The 20,912-nt window shown below is 38.6% G+C and overlaps 1 protein-coding gene across 1 annotated transcript in view; it reads left to right on the forward strand.

Annotated features, from left to right (window-relative positions):
• The first annotated feature begins 95 nt into the window (after window positions 1-95).
• Window positions 96-20,912, forward strand: part of DKK3 (dickkopf Wnt signaling pathway inhibitor 3) — a 31,333-nt gene continuing 10,516 nt past the window's right edge. Inside the window, exons 1-6 of the mRNA XM_088145925.1 lie at window positions 96-287; window positions 3,608-3,832; window positions 12,116-12,253; window positions 13,368-13,448; window positions 18,478-18,570; window positions 20,112-20,256. Coding sequence (XP_088002051.1) covers window positions 3,632-3,832; window positions 12,116-12,253; window positions 13,368-13,448; window positions 18,478-18,570; window positions 20,112-20,256 — 658 coding nt within the window. The 5' untranslated portion in view covers window positions 96-287; window positions 3,608-3,631. The remainder of the gene's footprint in view (window positions 288-3,607; window positions 3,833-12,115; window positions 12,254-13,367; window positions 13,449-18,477; window positions 18,571-20,111; window positions 20,257-20,912) is intronic.

The raw sequence follows: 20,912 nt of genomic DNA on the forward strand, positions 1-20,912 counted from the left end.
GTGTTTTCCCGTGCAGCCAATAGCCGCGAACGTGCGCAGGAGCCGCTGCTGCTTTTGGGCTTGGCGCGAGCTTTCCCGAGGCGCCTTCCTGGCCCCCCCCCGCGCCCAGGGCGGGTGGCCCAGCCAGTCCGCGCGGAGCCAGCCCGTGCCAACGCATCCCTCGCTCAGGCGCACGAGGGGGACCGGTTGCGGACCGGCGAGGCAGGCCGAGGCGGGGCTAGCGCGCGTTTTCCAGATCCAGGAGGTGGTCGGAGGGCAAAAGACCGGTTCCTTCAAGGCTTTCGCTGGTGGGTACGCACGCAGGGCTGTGGAAGGCCCAGCTGGGTTAGCGTTGGGCGATGGACGGCTGCTATTTATTTACTAATTTATCGTATTTATATGATATCATCCTGTGCCCGCATATTTATATGCTATCCTGTGCACGCTGCGAATGTGTCCCCTTCCAGTCAGCGGGCTTGGTTCTTGAGAGGAGTGGAAGGACGCGGTTAAGAGCTGTTGGTCTCATTAGAGGTGGGGATGGGGGTGGTCGGGGCGGGGGGGTGGAGGGGCTTCCTTGAGGATTAAATTGAGCGTGTTTGGATTAATCTGCTCTTGCGTCCTTCCCCCTCGATAATACGTGGCTCGGTTCTTTGCGCGGCCGATGCTGCTCGGATGGTTTTGGAGCAGCGGGCGTGCGGGGAGCCTTTGGGCTGGGGCGCACTGCAACATGCCTGTTCACAGGAATGGCTGGCCCGTCAGTTTCCTGCCCGCTTGGGCGGCGTGTGCAGCGGTGATAGAGGCTGTCGCTAAAATCTCTGCTTCAGTGCAGCCCTGGACTTTGGCCCTTTTTGCCCTTCTACCTTTTAAGGCTACTGTTTGCCCCAGTAAGAATTCTCGGGGATTAATTTCGGAGGGGGGGAGCAGATTGAGGCCCCAAACTGCCTAGAAATCCTTCCCGTCATACATAACTGTACGTGGATGAACTGTGCATATGTGGTGCGGTTGGTAATGCATTCTGAAAATGTTCTTCATACTTTTTTTGGGGGGGGGGTTCCTTCAAATCAGTGTGAACTCTTGGCGACTGCCTGGAGTAGTCCCTGCAGTTTTCTTGGCAAGATTTTTCAGAAGTGGTTTGCCCTTGCCTTCTTCCTAGGGCTGAGAGAGAGTGACTGGCCCAAGGTCACCCAGCTGGCTTTGTGCTTAAAGCAGGAGTAGAACTCTCAGTCTCCAGGTTTCCAGCCTGGTGCATTCACTACTACACCAAACTGGCGCTCTCTCCATACATATCGGGATAAAACATTGATACGCATACATATGTATGAGGAATCTCTAAAAAGAGAGGGAGGAAGACAGTCAGCAGCCATCTCAGAAGCCTGCTCATTTGGACTCTTCCATCCCATGGGGCATTACCAAAAACTGTGCCTTGGGAAATATCCTAGAAGTTTGCTATTTGCTTTTAAATAATATCGAGTGCATTTTATTTATTATTCTTTATATTGCTTGTATAAAGGATATATAAGGATATGCAAGGATATAAATAATTATAAAAATGAATGAATAAATTACTCAACTGTATCAGGTGGTATTGAAATTCCCCTAAATTGCTTGTTGGTACTTGAATCTGTTCACCATACATTTTGGATAAAAAGTTTGGTACTGAGATGCAAGCCAGGATTGATTCTTAGGACATATTAAATCCTTCACGTGTGGGTCAGGATGCTTTGGATTCAAGTATGAATTAAATTTGCCACATATATGGAGAACAGCAGGTTTTTAAGATGTGAATGGCAGTGGATATGATTGTAGTTGTCTATGGGAAGAAAATGGTTCCTGAGCTGGAAATGTAACTAATCTGGGTTCAAAGAACAGATACATCTGGAATATTTTATAATTGCCCTGATTGCAGAGATCACAGGAATTCTACGTGCTGTTAATTCCATGGAGATGGAAATTGGAGAATATCCATATTTAGAAAATCTACAGTACAGAAGAAATTAGCTTTTAGGACAGGCTGGTGGCTCTGCCCTTTCTGTCTTAGTTTAGCAACTAATATGCTAAATAAAATGTAAACAGACAGTCAAACTATAGATGTATACCTCTTCCAGGCATTTATAATAATAAAAAAAGAGAAAGAGCATTTGGTACCTCTTAAATGAGAGCCAGTTAGGTGTAATGGTTAAACAATCAGGCTAGAAACCAGGAGACCCTGAGTTCTAGTCCTGCCTAGGCACAAAGCCACTGGGTGATCTTGGGCCAGTCACTTTTTCTCAGCCTTAGGAAGGAGGCAATGGCAAACCACTTCTGAAAAACCTTGCCAAGAAAACTTTAGGGACTTGTCCAGGCAGTCTCTGAGAATCAGACATGATTGAACGGATTAAAAAAAAAATTAAATACAATTCAACTATCCTCTATATTTGTGGATCAGAGTGATACTCATCCCTGACACCTCAAGCCACAGTAGCTACTCGTTTCCTCAGCCGAAAGAGTGGGTTCCACTTCTTATGTAGCCAGAATGGTACCATTCACTAGTTTTATATAAAATGGCTAGACTTTATCTCAGCAAGGTACTTCATATTGTAAAGACAGTGCAGTTCCCCTTAACAAGCCACTTCACATCACTTCCAGCTTGAAACCTTTCTGGCAGTTCCAGTTGCCTTGTACGTGGGCGTTTATGCAGAAACCTCTTCCAGTTATTAGAACTCAGAAGCTTGGTGAACCAAACAAGCTGCTTTGCTGTTAAAAGAGGGGATGCGTACAGGTAGTCCTTGTTTAGTGACTCATTAGGTTTTCCTTCTTGGCCTATTCATCTTGGTTGCTCTCCTCTGGACCTACTCCAGTATATTACAGGTAGTCCTAATTTAGTGACTACAATTGGGACTGACAGTGGCTGTTAAGCAAAGCAGTTGCTAAGCGAAACTGTGACTGCTTACAATCCTACTTCAGCTTTACTTTACTGAGCTGCAAAGGTCGTAAATGTGAGGACTGGTCGTAAAGTTACTTTTTCAAACTGCAAACGGTAGCTAAACAAGGCAGCAGTTAAACGAGGACTGCCTGTATGTGTTGCTTCGTGCAACAACTTCAAAATAATGTCTTGCTTAAGCACTGATGAAGGAAAGGATCCCTTGCAACTTGGCAAAACTCTGCTACCCTGCCAGCACTTCAGGCTTGGGAAAATCCCGAAGTTTGCAGAAATAGCCAATCAAATTGAGGGAGGGGAGGACCTATGGGGCAACTGTCCTCCAAAAGAACTTAATGTAGAATGGCAAACTCAGTGGTAGATATTATGTGTATCTGGGTAGGGAGAGAAGGGAGATGGGAAACTGCAGAAGAGAGAAGAGATTTGAGTATTTTGGCACAGCTGGAATTCTGAACAAGAGCTTTCAGTGTTGCAGCATTTTGAAAGGTTACACAAAGACTTCAAGATTCCATACTTTGGTTGATGCAATGGGTAGAAGATCCAGCTTTTCAGAAAGAGAGCTAGATTAGTATTCCTACAACTTAAATGTGTCATCTTGGCCCTAAGTGCCGGCCTTCTAATATCAGCATTGAGGATTGGGCAGTTCTTTTAAGACAAGTTTTCTCTGAAAAAAGAAAGGTTCAGGTTTTTGTTTCTGGCCTTTGCCTGCAGGGACTCATTACAGCAGCTCTGAGGATGTTTCTGCTTGGCTCGATGAGACTCCTGTTCTTGCCGGCTCTTCTTGGTGTGGCCTTTTCAGCTCCTGCTTCAGACAGTAAGAAGAAGGAGATAGTTCTGAGCTTTCCAGAGGATGAAACTAGCCTGAATGAAATGCTCCAGGAAGTCGAGGAGCTGATGGAGGACACACAGTACAAGCTGACAAATGCGGTCAAAGAGGTGAGACTTCCTCCCATGAGTTGGGGAAAGAATTTATTTTCTGTTTTAAGCTGATGAGGAATCTTACTACACTTTTTGAGCTTAGGGGCATAGATTAACAAAATATTAAGAGATAACATTATACCAGTGCTCCTGAAATGCTTATCATTTTAATTGAATACTTGAAGAAAAGGGTATGTGTCTGGGTAATGAGAATAATGGGGTGTAATAAAATGATATGTTGGTGGAGAACCTACCTGTTCAGGGTAGTATGGTGTGTAGATTAATCTAAGTGACTTGCCTGGACAGTGAGCAAGAGACAACATGAATCCTTGGGGATGTGAAGATTTTCTTTTTTTGCTGCCCCTTTATTTAAGTATCACCAGTATCAACAACTGTTTTTTCTATTAATATTTACATAGTGTTAGGCTTCCATGAGCTAGGGCATGCTGTATAGTTAGTGTGTATTTTTAAAGGACTGAAATATAACAGCATTTTCTAGTCTGATCTTTGTCAAAAGAGTTAAGAGATGTCAAAGACAAAGAGAGTATGGAGAATGGGGCAGAATAAAAGAGCATCTGTAAGTCTAAAATGCACAGCATGAGAATTTATTTATTTATTCATCGTATTTATATAGAAATTTAATTGCAAATCTCTTACAAGGAAGACATTAATTTTTGTTCTTCATTCATACCTTAGAGTAGGCCTGCAGCCCATGCCTGTTGCCTTCTCATCTCTGCCTTATTTTATATAAAAGAAAGAATATCAGTTTCTACTCCTTTCATTTTCCTTTCCCTGGAATTGCACACATATTTTCAGGCCAGTAATATTAGGGTGGAGTATAGTTTGAGCTTGTTTCCCATCATGATTAACCGTTTTGGGGATGTAAAAAGTTGGTGCACTGTTTTCATGCATTTTATATACTGAAAAATGGACAGACCAGAGATCCAGTTTGGCTCATCTTCCAATTTAAAATCAGTAACTGTGTGGAAGGAGGTCCATCTGCTTCATTAAACAGTGTTGGCAGGTTTGTTGCCTTACATACTAAATATACATGCATTTTGATTTCTGGAAATGTCTACGTTTTTTTCCTTTTCTGATATAGGAGATAATTATTGTTTAATGATCTTATCTTTCCCCCACCTCCAAAATACCCTTCCACAAGTATTCTGAATGTGTCATTTTGGAAAGAAATGACCTGATCCATGAATCATGCAATCCTACAATTGACTATGCTTGGACAGGACTGGAAACCATAAATCCTGGTTTACAAAGTACAGTAGTTAGTTCATATAACATACAACGCTAAATGAACTAGGTTGACCTAGCACAAAGCAGAAATCAGACTAGTCAGTTCCAATCTGGTTTGGTTTGGTTTGATTTGGAACAAGAGAAATAAGTTGTTCGCCATCCTTTTCATACTAGTCAAGCTGAGAAAAATAGGTTGCAGTACTGAACACACTGAGAAGAAGTAAGTCCTGTTAAACAGGCACTTCACAAAATAGTGTATTTTCTAGTGGTTGCTTAATTGTCTGTGTCTTTTTAAATGCTTGCTAGCTTTTTTTTTTCTTCTGTGTTAGACTTTTAACTCATCTGCACTGTGGGGGGCATATCCTTGTTGTGTCCTTAAGCTGCTCCTGTCTGCCAGCTCCTCTTAGCCAGCTAAGAAAATCCTCTCTGGACTGAGACACTTGGGCAACAGCTTGCAGGGTGTTCAGTCCAAACAGGCTACTGTGTTCTCTCACTCTCCTATACCTTGGAATTATTGGAGCCTACCTGCTAAGAAAATAACAGTGGAGGCATTACTGGCTATTCTTATGCAACAATATTTTACGTAATTGACCCAAATAATTAAGGCACAATACATGAATCTTGAGAATATGTTGTAACTGCAGCAAAAGAATTTCTCACATTGGAAATCATTACTCTGTTTCTGGATTTTCTTATTTATTCGAAACATCTGTATGTCATTTTTCATTTAAAAAAAAAAACACTTGATACAGTTTTGAATAAACTCCAAATAATTCAAACAGGTTAAAACAATTAATTGCAAATACACACTAAAACATTGTATTAAATATACAAAAGAAAAGACAATAAGAAAATAATAAAACAACAAGAGAGCGTAAAAACATCAGTAAGGAAGTAAGGCTCTAATGCTGGGAAAGGTGGAAGGAATGAGAAGAAAAGGATGACCAGCAAGGTGGCTAGACTCAGTTGCAATGGCAATGGGTGCACCGTTGGGAGACTTGAAAGAACAGGTTAGGGATAGATTGTCATGGAGAAGATCTATCTTTGTGGTCGCTAGAAGTCGAAAACAACTTGATGGCACTTAATCAAGGAAGTGAAAGTATCACACAGCGTTAAAACATTCAAAAGCCTAGAAGAATAAATGTTCCTTTGCCTGATGCTGAAAAGACCATAAAGATATCCCTAGGCCTAATGTGCTTGGGGAAGGGTGTTCCTTAAAAAAGTAAGGTTTTATAGGTTAAAACCAGCACCTTGCCTTGGGACTGAAACCAGACTGGGAGAGAGTGAAGATCACGCAGACATTGCATGGCACATTCATATTGGTTCCAGACAGTACTGTAACCTCAGTAGAACAGCCATGCATTTATTGCTCCAGGAATCAGCTAGAGGGGATGTTGCTGAATATTTGCCTTCAAAATGTCAACCCCTACTAATTGAGGACTACTTATGATACTTGGATGGGGAACCCGTCCTTTTCTGTTTGGTCTTTGAGTGTCGTTTCCCTCCCTCTTCCCTGCTGCTTTCCTGTTTATTCATTCATTCTTCAATGACAATTGCCTATCTGCCAATCAGTTTGACTGATTATATCTGGGTTTCCGTAAAGAAGTATTTGTTCTTCTAAAGTAAGAAAATATGATTCTGAATCTCAAAGCAGATTTAAATCTATGTTATCCATTTTTCCCCCCTGCCCTCCCCTTGGCCGCACTCTGGGGAAAGACATTTTCATGAGTTTGAAAGGCAGCATGTTTTTAGGGAATGGAGACAATACAAGGCAAGATCCTGCTGGGTAAAATTAAAGGCTTTTTGTTTGTTTGTTTGTTTGTTTTTATTCTTTTTAGAATAATTCGTTCATGGATTTGTTATCGTTGTCTCTTCTTTCCGCTCCTTCTTACACACTCATTTATTCTGACCAAAAAAGCTGTAGTTTGTCTTCAGTATTTATTTTTGATGGTGGTGCAGTGGAGCTTTTGTTTACATAGCTGAAAGTGATTCAGCTGTTTCTAATTTGTTTTCCTGACAGACTGAAAAGAATATAATTGTGCTTTCCTTTGTTCTGAGAACTAGTACATTATCCTTTCACAGTTAACTCTTCTCCCCAATGTTCTCCTTTGCAAGTATATGTTGTGCTTGCTTGAGCCTGCAGTTTGCCTCCAGGACTAGAGTTAAGGTTTGGACTTGGTGGCCAATGAGTGCTGTTGAGTGTCCTTCCACTTGCAGATGGAAACTTGCAGATCTGGGATGAAGCAAAAACAGCTTCCTATCTGAAGACGTGTCTGGGCATGGGTGGTGCCAGCACTTTATTTTAGAGATTAAGCATAGCCTGTTTATAAACAAACTTGTGTTTCTCTGGGATATAGCCAGAGAAGTCTTGGTGTGACTTCTGCTTCTGATTTCTGTCACTGGCACATTGCAGTACTTGGACAAATGACACTGGAATCAGCGCACTTGCCTTCCACTGAGGAACTGAGAATATTTAATTTCTATAGAGAGCTAGAATTGCATTGCTTTTCTTCTTCCACCTTCCGTTACATCTTATGAGAAGCAGCAGCAACAATGAAACCTTTCTTCCATGTTGGATAGACTCATAATAAAGAGATTCTCTGTATTAATACAGACATTCTCATTAAACTATGAATGAGAACATAATGGTTTGAATTGAAGTTCTGGAAATTATACTTCCAGTTAATTTCCATGTAGGTCCTGTTAACATAATCTGATCTTACATTTTTGTGTCAGTTCATTATCATATTTGATTCCTGTTGTTAGCTGGACAGCTGTATTGCAGTGTTTGTTCTGATTTGAACATGTAGTGTTCAAATATTATGGCTGAATCATTGGTGCTAGTCAAGCTTTTTATTTTGCTTGCAGTTGTCAGCGTCATTCCTACTTTTTGTTTGACTCTACTATAATATGAAAGTGAAAACTGTCTGCCTAGCATCCTTAAAAGAGATTTACCCTGCCTGTCTTAAGAATGTGCTGTGGAAAAAGCCCAGCATTGAAAATAATTGTATTAACATGCAGTTGGGGGAAGATGGGACAATTCTTTTATGAACAGAGTTTGACTGGTATTTGGCAGAGTTATCTATGCTGCCAATAAGATCTTCTGGACTGGTATGCCATATGTATTCAGATTTGATTCCTAATTTTATGACGATCTTCCTTTCCTTCCCAAAGAATTACGTTCCTCTGTGATAGATTAAATTGTACTCTTTAACTGTGAGTACAGTAAGATTAAAAAATAGTGGTAATCAATTTATTTACTTACTTGCAATATTTCACCATATTTCAAAATGACTCCTGGCAGTTCACAGATAAAATCATAACAGATACATTCAGGAAAGCAATTATGTGAATTAAATGATAATGATGATAATAATAATACTGTCCACAGGTGCCCAGTCCCACTGGTGATAATCACAAATTATCAGTGAAACAACACATCTTTAAAGCTTTCACAGCCTAACTAAAGAATATCAGGGTGGGTGTCAGATGAACTCTTGGGGTAGATTAGTTCACAGATAAAAAACATCAAGTTTAGGACACCCCTCTCCAATCTCTTGAATGGGCATCCCGTCATAGGATGAGCAGACAGGATGGGCCAGTTCTCCTTACAGGAGATGGTCCTAGACATACCTAGAAGCCAAACCATGAAGGTCTTTATAGATGAGAGTTTGGCTGCTTTAAGTAATATGAAAACTTGTTTATCTATCCTCAGATAGCCCAGAATAAACAGCCTTGGGAAGGTCATCAGATATTTCCTGATGAAGAGCAGTTACTTCTGAATGTATTTCAGCAGCTGCTTTTCCTTGGTTCCTGGCTTGCTAAAGGCAAACACAATATTGTACATTTGTTCTTTTCTGTTAGGACAGGTGCTAAATATTGAAGAGAAGGTGTAGATTATTTTCTCTAACAATCAAATAACAGAATCATTGCAAGCTGTTCCTTTTCAAAGATTGAGTAAGATTGAATAAGATAGCAGCGTAGAGAAGAGGACAGGTGTGATTGCAGAAGCCTTTCTAATATCTTGTCAGTGGAACACATTCTAGACTTTTCCTGTTTTTCTGTTTGTATTTTTTTCTCTACTGTCCTTCATGAATGAACATTTTATTTTACTGCATGTGAAATGTGTTTTCCTCCTGTGATGAAAAGTGTAAATTGTATATTTTTAGCTTTACCATGGCCACTATTGAAGTAATAGTATAAATCTATATTTCATAGTTTACATTAAATATCTACATGGAAAAAGAATGTTTTTGTTTATAATGCAGACATACATTAATATCTGGTATAAAGGCTGGAGAGCGACTTCTGATTATATCTATATTCATAATGACAACACAGCTGTGTTAATTTTAGTAAATTGGTAATGTAGCATCAGGAAGTTGAAGCTTGCTCAGGCAATTAACAAGGGTGCAGCATAGAAGCTGAGAGTAGTGGAGGAAGAGTTGCAGAATCCAGGAAAAGTAATTAGGAATAGAATCTTAACAGAAAATTGTTTTTGGATTGAAATTTGTTATTACTGCCAACAGGTTCTTCCTTTCCAGAAAGATCACCTTTCACCTTTAAAAGGATTTTCCATATTCTTTGCCACCAAAATTGTATAACACACGTCTCTGTATTAATAAATAAATATTCTGCATTTTTAGACGTGGCAGGCTGTACCACAAGTGCTGAAGTTTTGAATGTGGTGTGTGTGTGCGTGTGTGTGCGCGCCCTGTAAATTTGATACCTTTGTGTGGATAATAAAGTCAGTCACTTGTTTGATACAAAGCTGAGTATATCTGGAAATGCGTATTTACTGATGTAGATGTTTATATACAGTGGGGCAAAAAAGTATTTAGTCAGCCACCAATTGTGCAAGTTCTCCCACTTAAAAAGATGAGAGAGGCCTGTAATTTTCATCATAGGTATACCTCAACTATGAGAGACAAAATGGGGAAAAAAATCCAGAAAATCACATTGTCTGATTTTTAAAGAATTTATTTGCAAATCATGGTGGAAAATAAGTATTTGGTCAATATCAAAAGTTCATCTCAATACTTTGTTATATATCCTTTGTTGGCAATGACAGAGGTCAAACGTTTTCTGTAAGCCTTCACAAGGTTTTCACACACTGTTGCTGGTATTTTGGCCCATTCCTCCATGCAGATCTCCTCTAGAGCAGTGATGTTTTGGGGCTGTCGCTGGGCAACACGGACTTTCAACTCCCTCCAAAGGTTTTCCATGGGGTTGAGATCTGGAGACTGGCTAGGCCACTCCAGGACCTTGAAATGCTTCTTACGAAGCCACTCCTTCGTTGCCCGGGCGGTGTGTTTGGGATCATTGTCATGCTGAAAGACCCAGCCACGTTTCATCTTCAATGCCCTTGCTGATGGAAGGAGGTGTTCACTCAAAATCTCACGATACATGGCCCCATTCATTCTTTCCTTTACACGGATCAGTCGTCCTGGTCCCTTTGCAGAAAAACAGCCCTAAAGCATGATGTTTCCACCCCCATGCTTCACAGTAGGTATGGTGTTCTTTGGATGCAACTCAGCATTCTCTCTCCTCCAAACACGACGAGTTGAGTTTAGACCAAAACGTTCTACTTTGGTTTCATCTGACCATATGACATTCTCCCAATCCTCTTCTGGATCATCCAAATGCTCTCTAGCAAACTTCAGATGGGCCTGGACATGTACTGGCTTAAGCAGGGGGACACGTCTGGCACTGCAGGATTTGAATCCCTGGCGGTGTAGTGTGTTACTGATGGTAGCCTTTGTTACTTTGGTCCCAGCTTTCTGCAGGTCATTCACTAGGTCCCCCCGTGTGGTTCTGGGATTTTTGCTCACCGTTCTTGTGATCATTTTGACCCCACGGGGTGAGATCTTGCGTGGAGCCCCAGATCGAGGGAGATTATCAGTGGTCTTGTATGTCTTCCATTTTCTAATTATTGCTCCCACAGTTGATTTCTTCACACCAAGCTGCTTGCCTATTGCAGATTCAGTCTTCCCAGCCTGGTGCAGGTCTACAGTTTTGTTTCTGGTGTCCTTCGACAGCTCTTTGGTCTTGGCCATAGTGGAGTTCAGAGTGACTGTTTGAGGTTGTGGACAGGTATCTTTGTCGGGCAGAGTGATAATCACAAACACTCCTGTTTGTGCAGAGCACAGCAAAAACTCCAGGAAAATATTAGCCATGAAAGTAAACACAATGCAATGTCCATTTCTTGTTTCCCAAAGAAATCCAGCCAGAAAATATATACTAACTGGTGTTTATTGATAAAAATGCAAAAATCCATAAAATGCAAATATCATACAAAATATAAAGAAAAACACATCTTCTCATTAAATGTAGCATCCAAGACTTATTAGCAACACAAGCTTAACAAAATCTCTAGCTACAAACTCTTAGAGAAGAGGTACACTACTTGGTAATTTGTTACAACTACGTAGCCCATAAAACCTACATAGTGGCTAATACTAAAACAACTAACAACTACTCAGAGAGGCTGAACATTTTCCTCTCCTTATATTATAGCTCTATGCCACCCCCACTGGATAACTAGCATACACACGCCGATAGGTGGCAGTAAGTAGCACAATACACAACACACAATACCAGGTGTTTTTCACATGCTGTCTGTAGTCAAAATATTATTTGTTATTGTTGTAAAGATAACGGGATGAATCCTTTCCCATGAGAAAGAAAATCCTGACAGTCTTTTATACTGATAACAAGGTAAAACAGGTGCCATTACTACAGGTAACAAGTGGAGGACAGAGGAGCCTCTTAAAGAAGTAGTTACAGGTCTGTGAGAGCCAGACATCTTGCTTTTTTGTAGGTGACCAAATACTTATTTTCCACCATGATTTGCAAATAAATTCTTTAAAAATCAGACAATGTGATTTTCTGGATTTTTTTCCCCATTTTGTCTCTCATAGTTGAGGTATACCTATGATGAAAATTACAGGCCTCTCTCATCTTTTTAAGTGGGAGAACTTGCACAACTGGTGGCTGACTAAATACTTTTTTGCCCCACTGTACTATTTGTAACTTTAATTATAATCTTTTTAGATGGAAGCAGAGGAAGAAGGTTCTAAAAAGATAATGGGAATTGATTTTCGGAAGCTTCCTGCCAACTACCATAATGAATCCTACACAGATACAAAAATTGGAAATAAGACTGTACATAGACACCAAGAAATTAATAAGGTGAGAAGCTTTCATTTGATGAAATTGTTATATTTGTATATGTTAATCCTATAGACTTCACTGATCTTCCTCAACTTAATGTCCACCAGATGTGTTGGTAGTATAAGTCTCAGAATACAGTGGCGGCACCTGTCCGCAGCTTCTTAAAGGGTGTTTGGTTTAAGGAGTTGCAGAGTTTGCGAACTTGTGTTAATACACCCCCCGAAACACCTTTTTGCCTTCAAATCTAAACCACTGCATAAGTCTAGTAAAATTTTGTGACTTGGCCCTTCAATTCCTATTGAGATCTTTGGAAACCACTTTAAAGCAAGTGTGGGCAGCATTTTTTAACTGGCTGTACAGTTCTTATTTGCTGTCTTGGTTCCAAAGGCCATAGGAGAAAGGCTTAATAATGCTGTTGGGTGATGGGGTCATTTGGGGGCATTTTGACAACTTCTAAGGGTAAAAATGGAAGTCTTTTGCCTCATAGAGGCTTAATGTAGTGATTCCCACTTTATTTTTTTTTTCAAAAAATAGCAGAAAGTTGCACAACAAAACTTTGCCCATTTTCCCCCTATGGCAGTATAGACTAGAGATGTTGCATGGATTCTGTAGCCTGCTCTAAAAAAGCCTCTGCAGTTGAAGCAGACTTTACCTCCCATAAGTGTTGACCATCATCAAGCAACACATCTGGAAGGCATCAGGTTGTTTACCCTTTTTCAGAAATATTAGAATAAGGAAAACAGTCTTAGATTGACACAGATCCCCTTGCTGCAGTAAAATTGTAGAATGGTTTCATGACAGATTAGTCCTTGTTTGTTTACAAGTAGTGGTTAAGTTTATAACTTCATAAACATGTGGTTCCTTCAGATTTTTTTTATATAATATCTCTTCTAGGGAAAGTGGATGGGTTTCTGTTGAGATTAAGGCACTAAAAAAAATTACCAAACTCGTCCAATTTCCTATCACTAGAGTTTAAAAACTGCTGGTTTAGAGCAATTTAAAAGTGTCTGTTTCACAGCAATTATAAAGTGATTGTTTTGTTCATGGAGGTAAACAAAAAACAGCACTGAAACATTATTAAAATGGATTAAAATCATTGCTTTAATATAGTGTACCTGTTTTGCTCTCTTAGGCAACAGATAACAAAACTGGATCTACTAGCTATTCTGAAACTATTATTACATCAATACAAGGAGACAGAAAGAGAAATCATGTAAGTAATTCTTCTTTTGAAAAATAGCATGCTAGTAACTTTCTTGAGTAAAAGTTGTCAAAACCTAAATGGCATGACTAAAAAGTTAGGGTTGTTTGACAATCCATTGTAATGCACATTATTTATATTTATGGGCTACTCTGGTGACTGTAAATTGTCAATAGTTGTAAGATAGGCCATCTTTCCAGGCATAATGTAGTGTGTGTTTCAAGGTTATTATCACTAAAACCCATTTGCTAAATTGCTGGAAAGTTTGGTGGTTGTAGACTGAATATACTTTGAGGGAAGATTGCAATATAATATAATTAATATTGATTTTACCTTGCCTATGGGTTTGATATCTAATTTCTGATTGTATGGATATGAAATCTTGGTGCAAATATCACTATCACTTTAAGAAATGTGGAGTTATCTTAATATAATAAAAATTTAATGCAGCACACAAACATGATTAGAAATTAGATTTGTACTCCATCAAGATATTTCTGATTACAGGTAGTCCTCGTTTAACAACCACAATATGGACCAGAAAATTGGTCGTTAAGTGAGATGGTTGTTAAGTGAGTCACCATGTGACTGGACACAATTTTATGACCATTTTTACAATGGCCGTAAAGCAAACCACTGTGGTTGTTAAGCGAATCACATGGTTGTTAAGTGAATTCAGCTTCCCCAATGGACATTTTTTGCTTGAAGTCACTTAATGACCATGTAATTTACTTAATGATCATGAAATTCACTTAACGACTGTGGTGATTTGCCTTATGACCATCATAAAAAGATTGCAAATTGTGATCATGTGACCATGGGGGGGTGCGACAGTTTGTGATGGTTGTGTAAGCACAGGTCATAAAGCACTTTTTCTGAGACCGTTGTAACTTTGAACTGTCATTAAACGAACAATTAAGCGAGGACTTCTGTACAAAATAACCAGTAAGCTTTCCTCTTTGTTCCCTGATAAGCAGAGAAAATGTTGTAGCACAACCACCCATCCTTAAATCTGTAACTGGTATAACTAATTTACAGGGGTTTATATAGATTTAATCATGTTTTGATTTGGAATTTTCTTGAATTGATCTGCTTTCAATGTCAATTAATAAAACAACTCTGTCTAGACAATTCACTTTTTGAGATGATTTTATTTAACTGAACATTTTATTAGATGTTTGAAAAATCCTAATTTGTATCTTATGTTTCTGCATATACTGATAAAGCTGGTGATTTGGATATCTACCACTTGTATATCATTTCCAAAAATAGACTTTGCAAGGCCTGTTAAAAATTAACTGTACTTCATTATGTGTGAGAAACTTACCAGGAAATTAAGTTATTAGAACTGCTTTTGAAGAAATAACTTGGAAGACCTACACAAGAAGCAAAATTACACATACTGTAGGCTTTATCTCTATTTATTTGAGAGGGGCTATTTTTTTCTTAAATAATTTAAAACAGGAAAATCATTAGATTTTATGAGAATTATTTTTTTCTGTCTAATCTTCCTTTCTTGGGGAGCATCATCTTTAACTCAGGCTCATATTTCTTTCATATAAATGGAGTAACTATCCATCAATAAATCATTAGGAGTGTATGGAATATGTAGTCCTGGGAACTGTTAGCTTGTGTATGGTATTAAAACTGTGATGGAAAAAAGCACTTAAGTTTCCATGCATTTATTGTTTACTGCTTCCTTCAATTTTGATTTCAAAGTCAGCAGGTGTAAACAGTGTTGAAAACCGCAGCTGCTGTAGCCCATCAAAAATAATACCATCACACTAAAATGCTTTATTACTTGCTGTTTCACTTAAACAGGAAGCCAAGCCTGCAGTAATATACTCTCAGAGTAGTTAACAAATCAGTGCTGATATGGAAGCAATAAAAACTGAAAGCAAGTTAAAACCATATATTCATGTATTTTTTTTAGAAAGATACATGTTTGATAGAATGTAATTCAGATGAATAGCACATGGAGGAGAAATCAAAAATCAGAATTCTTGCCATGGAAGAAATAAGTTGCAGTGGGAACAGAATTCTGAACTGCAAAAATTTAGTTTCTAAACCAGCAATGCCAAAGTCAGTATTATTTTTTGTATGCATTCAGTATATTAAACAGATATTGCACTTTAAGTTTAGTATGTTGCTCGCAAACAAGTAGTGCTTGTAAGCAGAAGTGTTCAGGATTATCTTGTTTATGTTTGTGCTGCTTCAAAGATTAAATCAGTTATGTTGAGCATAACTTTTTTTTTTTTTTTTTTAACTGAAACACATTTCAATTTTGTATACTGTGTTTTTGGCATTATAGGCAATTTGTTATCCAAATATGTAGATAGTGAAGGCAGAGACGTGCTTAGTTAGATAATAAATTAATAATATTGTTCTGATTGGTAACTCTTGCATGTTTTCTCACTGATGCCTTCCACTTACAAAGAATGCGAAAAGGTAGGCTGAAGGAATAGTTATATAATACCTTTTGATCAAGAGGCCTGGGAACTGTCCAGTTGGAAGCTACCAAGGGAAATATACAAAGAAGTATTCTGTCCTGCCCTCAAAACATGGTGTCAGCTTAAAAAAAAGAGAGAGCGAGAGAAATCCCAACTTTTTGACTTAGCTAAAAGACATATTCAGTTCCATGGCTGAGAGAGAGGAAACTGGAACTCTGCTCTTACTGGTTTAGCAGTGAATCACTTTATCAATAACTCCGCATTTGGCTTTAATGCCACTAAATTAGGAAAGCTAATCAGACATAGTTTTACAGGAAATCTCCACGCCTGGGTTCTTGGGTCTAAAGCTTCTGTGACGTGCTGCTATTGACATGATTAGCATAATGAGCAGTATGTTTATGCAGCCCAGCAGTTGAACAAAAAAGATAAAGTCATAAAATAGGGAAATATTCTACATGTTCTATACTCTAGGGAATATGGCACTGCAAGGATTTAAAAAGTCAACATCACATTTTTAACCAGAGGCTAAAACTTTTGGGACAATTCTTTAAAAAGTCTTCATTTTGATTGCCTTTCTTTTCTGAAAGGAGTAACTCACAACTGGATAACAACCACTAATGCAGCTGTGTCTCACTTACTTGTGGAACTGCACTGAGTTGACAGAAGCAGGCCAGGCTTTTATTAGTTTCTAGATTGTGACTAGCATGTCTGTTTGTCCGTCCATCCATCTATGTGGAGTTGGATTAAACCACAGTAATTGTATGCATAATTTGATCAATAGTAGCAACTATACTGTTTCAGCAGGTTGCAGCCTCTAGCTGATCCTAGCTGATCTTGGAAGCTAAGTAGGAGTCAACCCTGGTTAACATTTGGGTGAACGGTGCCAAGAATTTTAGTGCAGTTAGCTGGTCTGGGAAGTTGCGGAAACATTTTAGAAGGTTGTGGCAAGTCTTTTCTGTGGATGCAGTCTTCAGGAGGTGAGCTTAATTTAAGGGTGTTCTTATTTTTTTTCTTTTAGGAAACAGATTGTGACCTTTATCCACGTATGCAGTTCTTAATAATTTTTGCGATGGGTCTGTGCCAAGACAATTTTCACGCTTGCTACATAGTTCACAAAATTCCCCATGGAGAATTTTGAAACCCTACCTTGAAACCCTACCTTTCTTTAAAAGGTCTTGCAGTAGAAGTACTTTTGATTCTTACATGAAACAGAGCATATTTCCAAAATATTCAAGACTGTGCCTAAAAAAAAAACAAAAAACAAAGAAGGAAGGGCAGGGGAAAAATACTTTAAACTATGAAAAATATTTAGTTGTTCAGATGAGTCAAACAGAGCAAGTGGAAAACTTAACAGCTAGCAGCAGGAGACTTTTGGTCAAGAAAGAGATGCTGCAGAGAATTAAAACAGACATGATTGCTTTTCTCCTGTCTGAAGAGAGGTAGCTATTGAGACTGACAGCATGAATGTTGGCTATAAAATGAGTGCATTAGGAATATAAATCAGGCATATTGGGACTTAATTTGGGGGGGGGGAGTTTGGAAGTAACTACTACGTCATGGCAACAGGGCTAGAAAAACCACAGATGCTCAAACATGCTTAAATAAGGCTAACAGTGACAGGAAGTAAGAATTTAAAAGGAGGGCCACAGGTCCGCACAGGGGAGTCACAGTTCGGTAGGGTAAATGGGTCTTCTCCAGCCTGATTCTATTTAGAATTGTTGGGCTTCAGTTCTGATAACACTTTGCAACAGGGATTGCCAACTGTAAACTTATTTGCAGAGTCTGACTGTGTATGTTCACAGTAATGATGCAGGAGATGGATGGGTGGGTGGGGGGCCCATTCTTTAATAAAATCCAAGAGAGCGTGGGTCTGGCAAATCCATCCTTTCTCTGGTTTGTCCTGAAAGTTCAGCAATTTGTTCAGTAAATGCAGCAACGTTGTTGAATCAATAAATTTGATCTCTCAGTGAAATTCTTTGGCCAGAAATTTAAATTTGAGGCAAAACATTTGTTTCACTTTTTTTGGTATAATTTGGATGTTCGCTGACCGAATGTGGTTTTCCTTCAACTCAGTACATTACTGTGGAATGTATTTGCTATATATTTCTCACTTATCTGACTTCTGCATTGAAAAAAACACACTGTGACAAAGCATTGGACTCCTTTGCATTGCTGGAATCTTTGATTTTGTATGATTAGATAAACCAGTCCAGTTAGGGCAATTTGCTAGGGAGATCCATACATACAGACCAGTTTTGCTTGTTTTCACGTTGGAAGAAATGTTGTGGACTTTCTATATATTTGGGCTGAAGTCTGGGGTTTGTAATTTGGAGAAAACTCATCAGAGAAATAGTCTAAAGCAGTTTTGCCACATTAGGGCTAGCTGGACTGATGCAATGCTGTATATAAACCCTGTATATAATTCATTTTGGGGCATCAGGTTTGTTTTATTACTCTCTTGGTACATAATGCAGTGTGTGACACTGCTGTACTAGGTGCCATTGAAGCAAAAATGAACCTTTGGTGGCATGCAGTTTTACTGAATAACCATACTTTTCTGTTTACTGAAGGCACATTACTCTTTTTCTTAGGAGTGCATTATACACGAAGACTGTGAGATTGGAAAATATTGTGCATTCTCTGGTTTGGAGTACAGCTGTCAGATTTGCAAACAGCAATACACAGTGAGCATTTCATCTATATTTGCTTTCTTTTTCTATCAGTCAGTTGATAAGTTAGGATTAAATTGTTAACAGATTGAATGTTGAGCTAAATTTGTTGCACTATGCCTACATATAATGCTTCACCTGAGGCGGGTCCAGGAGCAGTAGATTTTGTGTATAAGCATGACAGTTTCTAAAGCTGGAAATGCATGGATAAAATGGCTTCTGAATTCTTGTATTTTATTACCTAGTTCCCAATTCTGTAAAATATTAAATATATAAGAATAACCTTCTAGATCAGCATTTCTCAAACCTTTTGGTCTCAGGACCCCTTTGTATTCTTGAGGACCCCAAAGAGCTTTGGTTTATGTGGATTATATCCATCCATATTTACTGTATTAGAAATTAAAACAGAAATTTTAAAATATTTATTTATTTGACTTTGCAGTCCCCCTGAAAGGGTCTCGGGTATCCCGAGGGGTTACCAGACCACATTTTGAGAACTGTTGCTCTAGATCAACCACCAAATTTTGATGCCTTCCAGGTTTATAGTCTTATAAAAATCTCAGCAATGGCTGTGCTGGCTAGAAGATTTTGGGAATGGAAATCCACTCATCTACAGAATACCCAGATTGGTGAAGCATGCTGCAGGGTTTATTAAATCAGTCTGTTTTAATGCAACATTTAATAAATTGAGGTCTGTTCAGATAAAATGAAGCTTCTGTAGGGCATACGGAGGGGTATTCTTTATTCCTGTTTAAATTGATTGGAGACTTAGCTAGTGACACTGAAGGGATTGTAGGAACTTAAATTACTTTCATATGCAGACTGTGGTCTGGTTTTTATTTTCTTTATTTTCATGAAGATGTCTTGTCAGACTTATTTAGGAACTGATAGTTCAAATTGCACTGAAACAGTTTGAAAAATAATGTTTTTAGAAGATATTTAATGACAGGGTAAGTAGCCCAAGATATAGAAGGGAAAACTCAATATTTCCTGTCACAAAATGTACTCCTCTTTACTCTTGTTTGCTTCAAAATCCTTCACTTGCTTTCCATTTCACACAGCTATTTAATACAATAATGAATGCTTATATCAGTGTACCAATTGTACACTGTACAATATATTACATTACATTACATTACATTACATTACATTACATTATTTCATTAGAATGTAATTATTTAGGTGTTATTTTTTATGAACATTTTTTCTCTTTTCCACAAACAGACTCTCAGATGATGGCATGGATATTTCACCTCAATATCACTGCATTATCTTTGTACTATCACTGCAAATTTCATAATGTTCTGTTCTAAAACAATAATATTACAGGCACTTTTAAAATCTCCTAACGTTTATGACATTTGACATACATCATGCTATCTGTTTGTCTGCAGATTACATTCCCTTTTGTTTGTAGGGGAAAAAAGAGTTTATGTCATGCTAGACAGAGAGAGACACAGAGCTCCATTTTTCCAAATCTCACTGTAGATCTAGGCATTAAATCAGACTACTTCCAATAAGTCTTTCCTGTGGGCATTTTCTTATTTTGTTTTAAGCTCTGCTCTCGGGATGTGGAGTGTTGTGGACAACAGCTCTGTGTATGGGGTGAGTGCATGAAAGCTGTCTCAAAAGGAGAAAATGGAACAATTTGTGAAAATCAACATGACTGCAATTCAGGAATGTGCTGTGCGTTTACAAAAGGTCAGTCATTTTTATATTTTTAAATTGTTCCTCTCCTTTTCTATAGATAATAAACAGAACAAGTTACTACATCAGCATATGAGTTTATATTTCTGTTAAGATATTGATCAAATATTGTTAATATTTAAATATTGCTTTTTTGTCAAAGAGAGATAGATGGCCTAATATAGCATTCTTCACAATTGAGCATCATGTTTCAAATCAGCATGTTCTTATATCTTCTAAGATTTCCTTTCAGCGAAGAGCAGATTCCTTACAGGGAAATTGAGTGAGTGAACAGGGAGAATTAACAGGAATTTGTCTGGGGAGTTTAGCAGGGGAATTTAAGGAGGATTCTGTAACAAAATTTCCTTCAAAGCAGGAGTTTGTGCTTAACCTGAGCACCTGAGAAAAGAACAAGAAGAAACCGTATATAGCCAGTAGAAAGGTTTTTAAGAAGTGAAGATGGACAGAAATCTGTAATAATGACCTGGAATGCTTGAGGCATGTTTGTTTTCCTGCCTGGAAAAAACCCTGGGATATATTTGCATCAAATCATGGTCGTAGCTCTCCTTGAAATAAAAGTCAAAGGACTGGAGTGGTGAGCGACCACGCTTTAGTTCTTGTAAAAATGTGAGGATTTATTGGTTCAAAGAAAGGCAGCTCCACAGCAGAAA

The sequence above is a fragment of the Python bivittatus genome, unplaced genomic scaffold, assembly GCF_059951505.1.
Source record: "Python bivittatus isolate LINGU-HERP-01145 unplaced genomic scaffold, Pbiv_v1 ctg000480_np1212, whole genome shotgun sequence".
NCBI classification, from domain to species: domain Eukaryota; kingdom Metazoa; phylum Chordata; class Lepidosauria; order Squamata; family Pythonidae; genus Python; species Python bivittatus.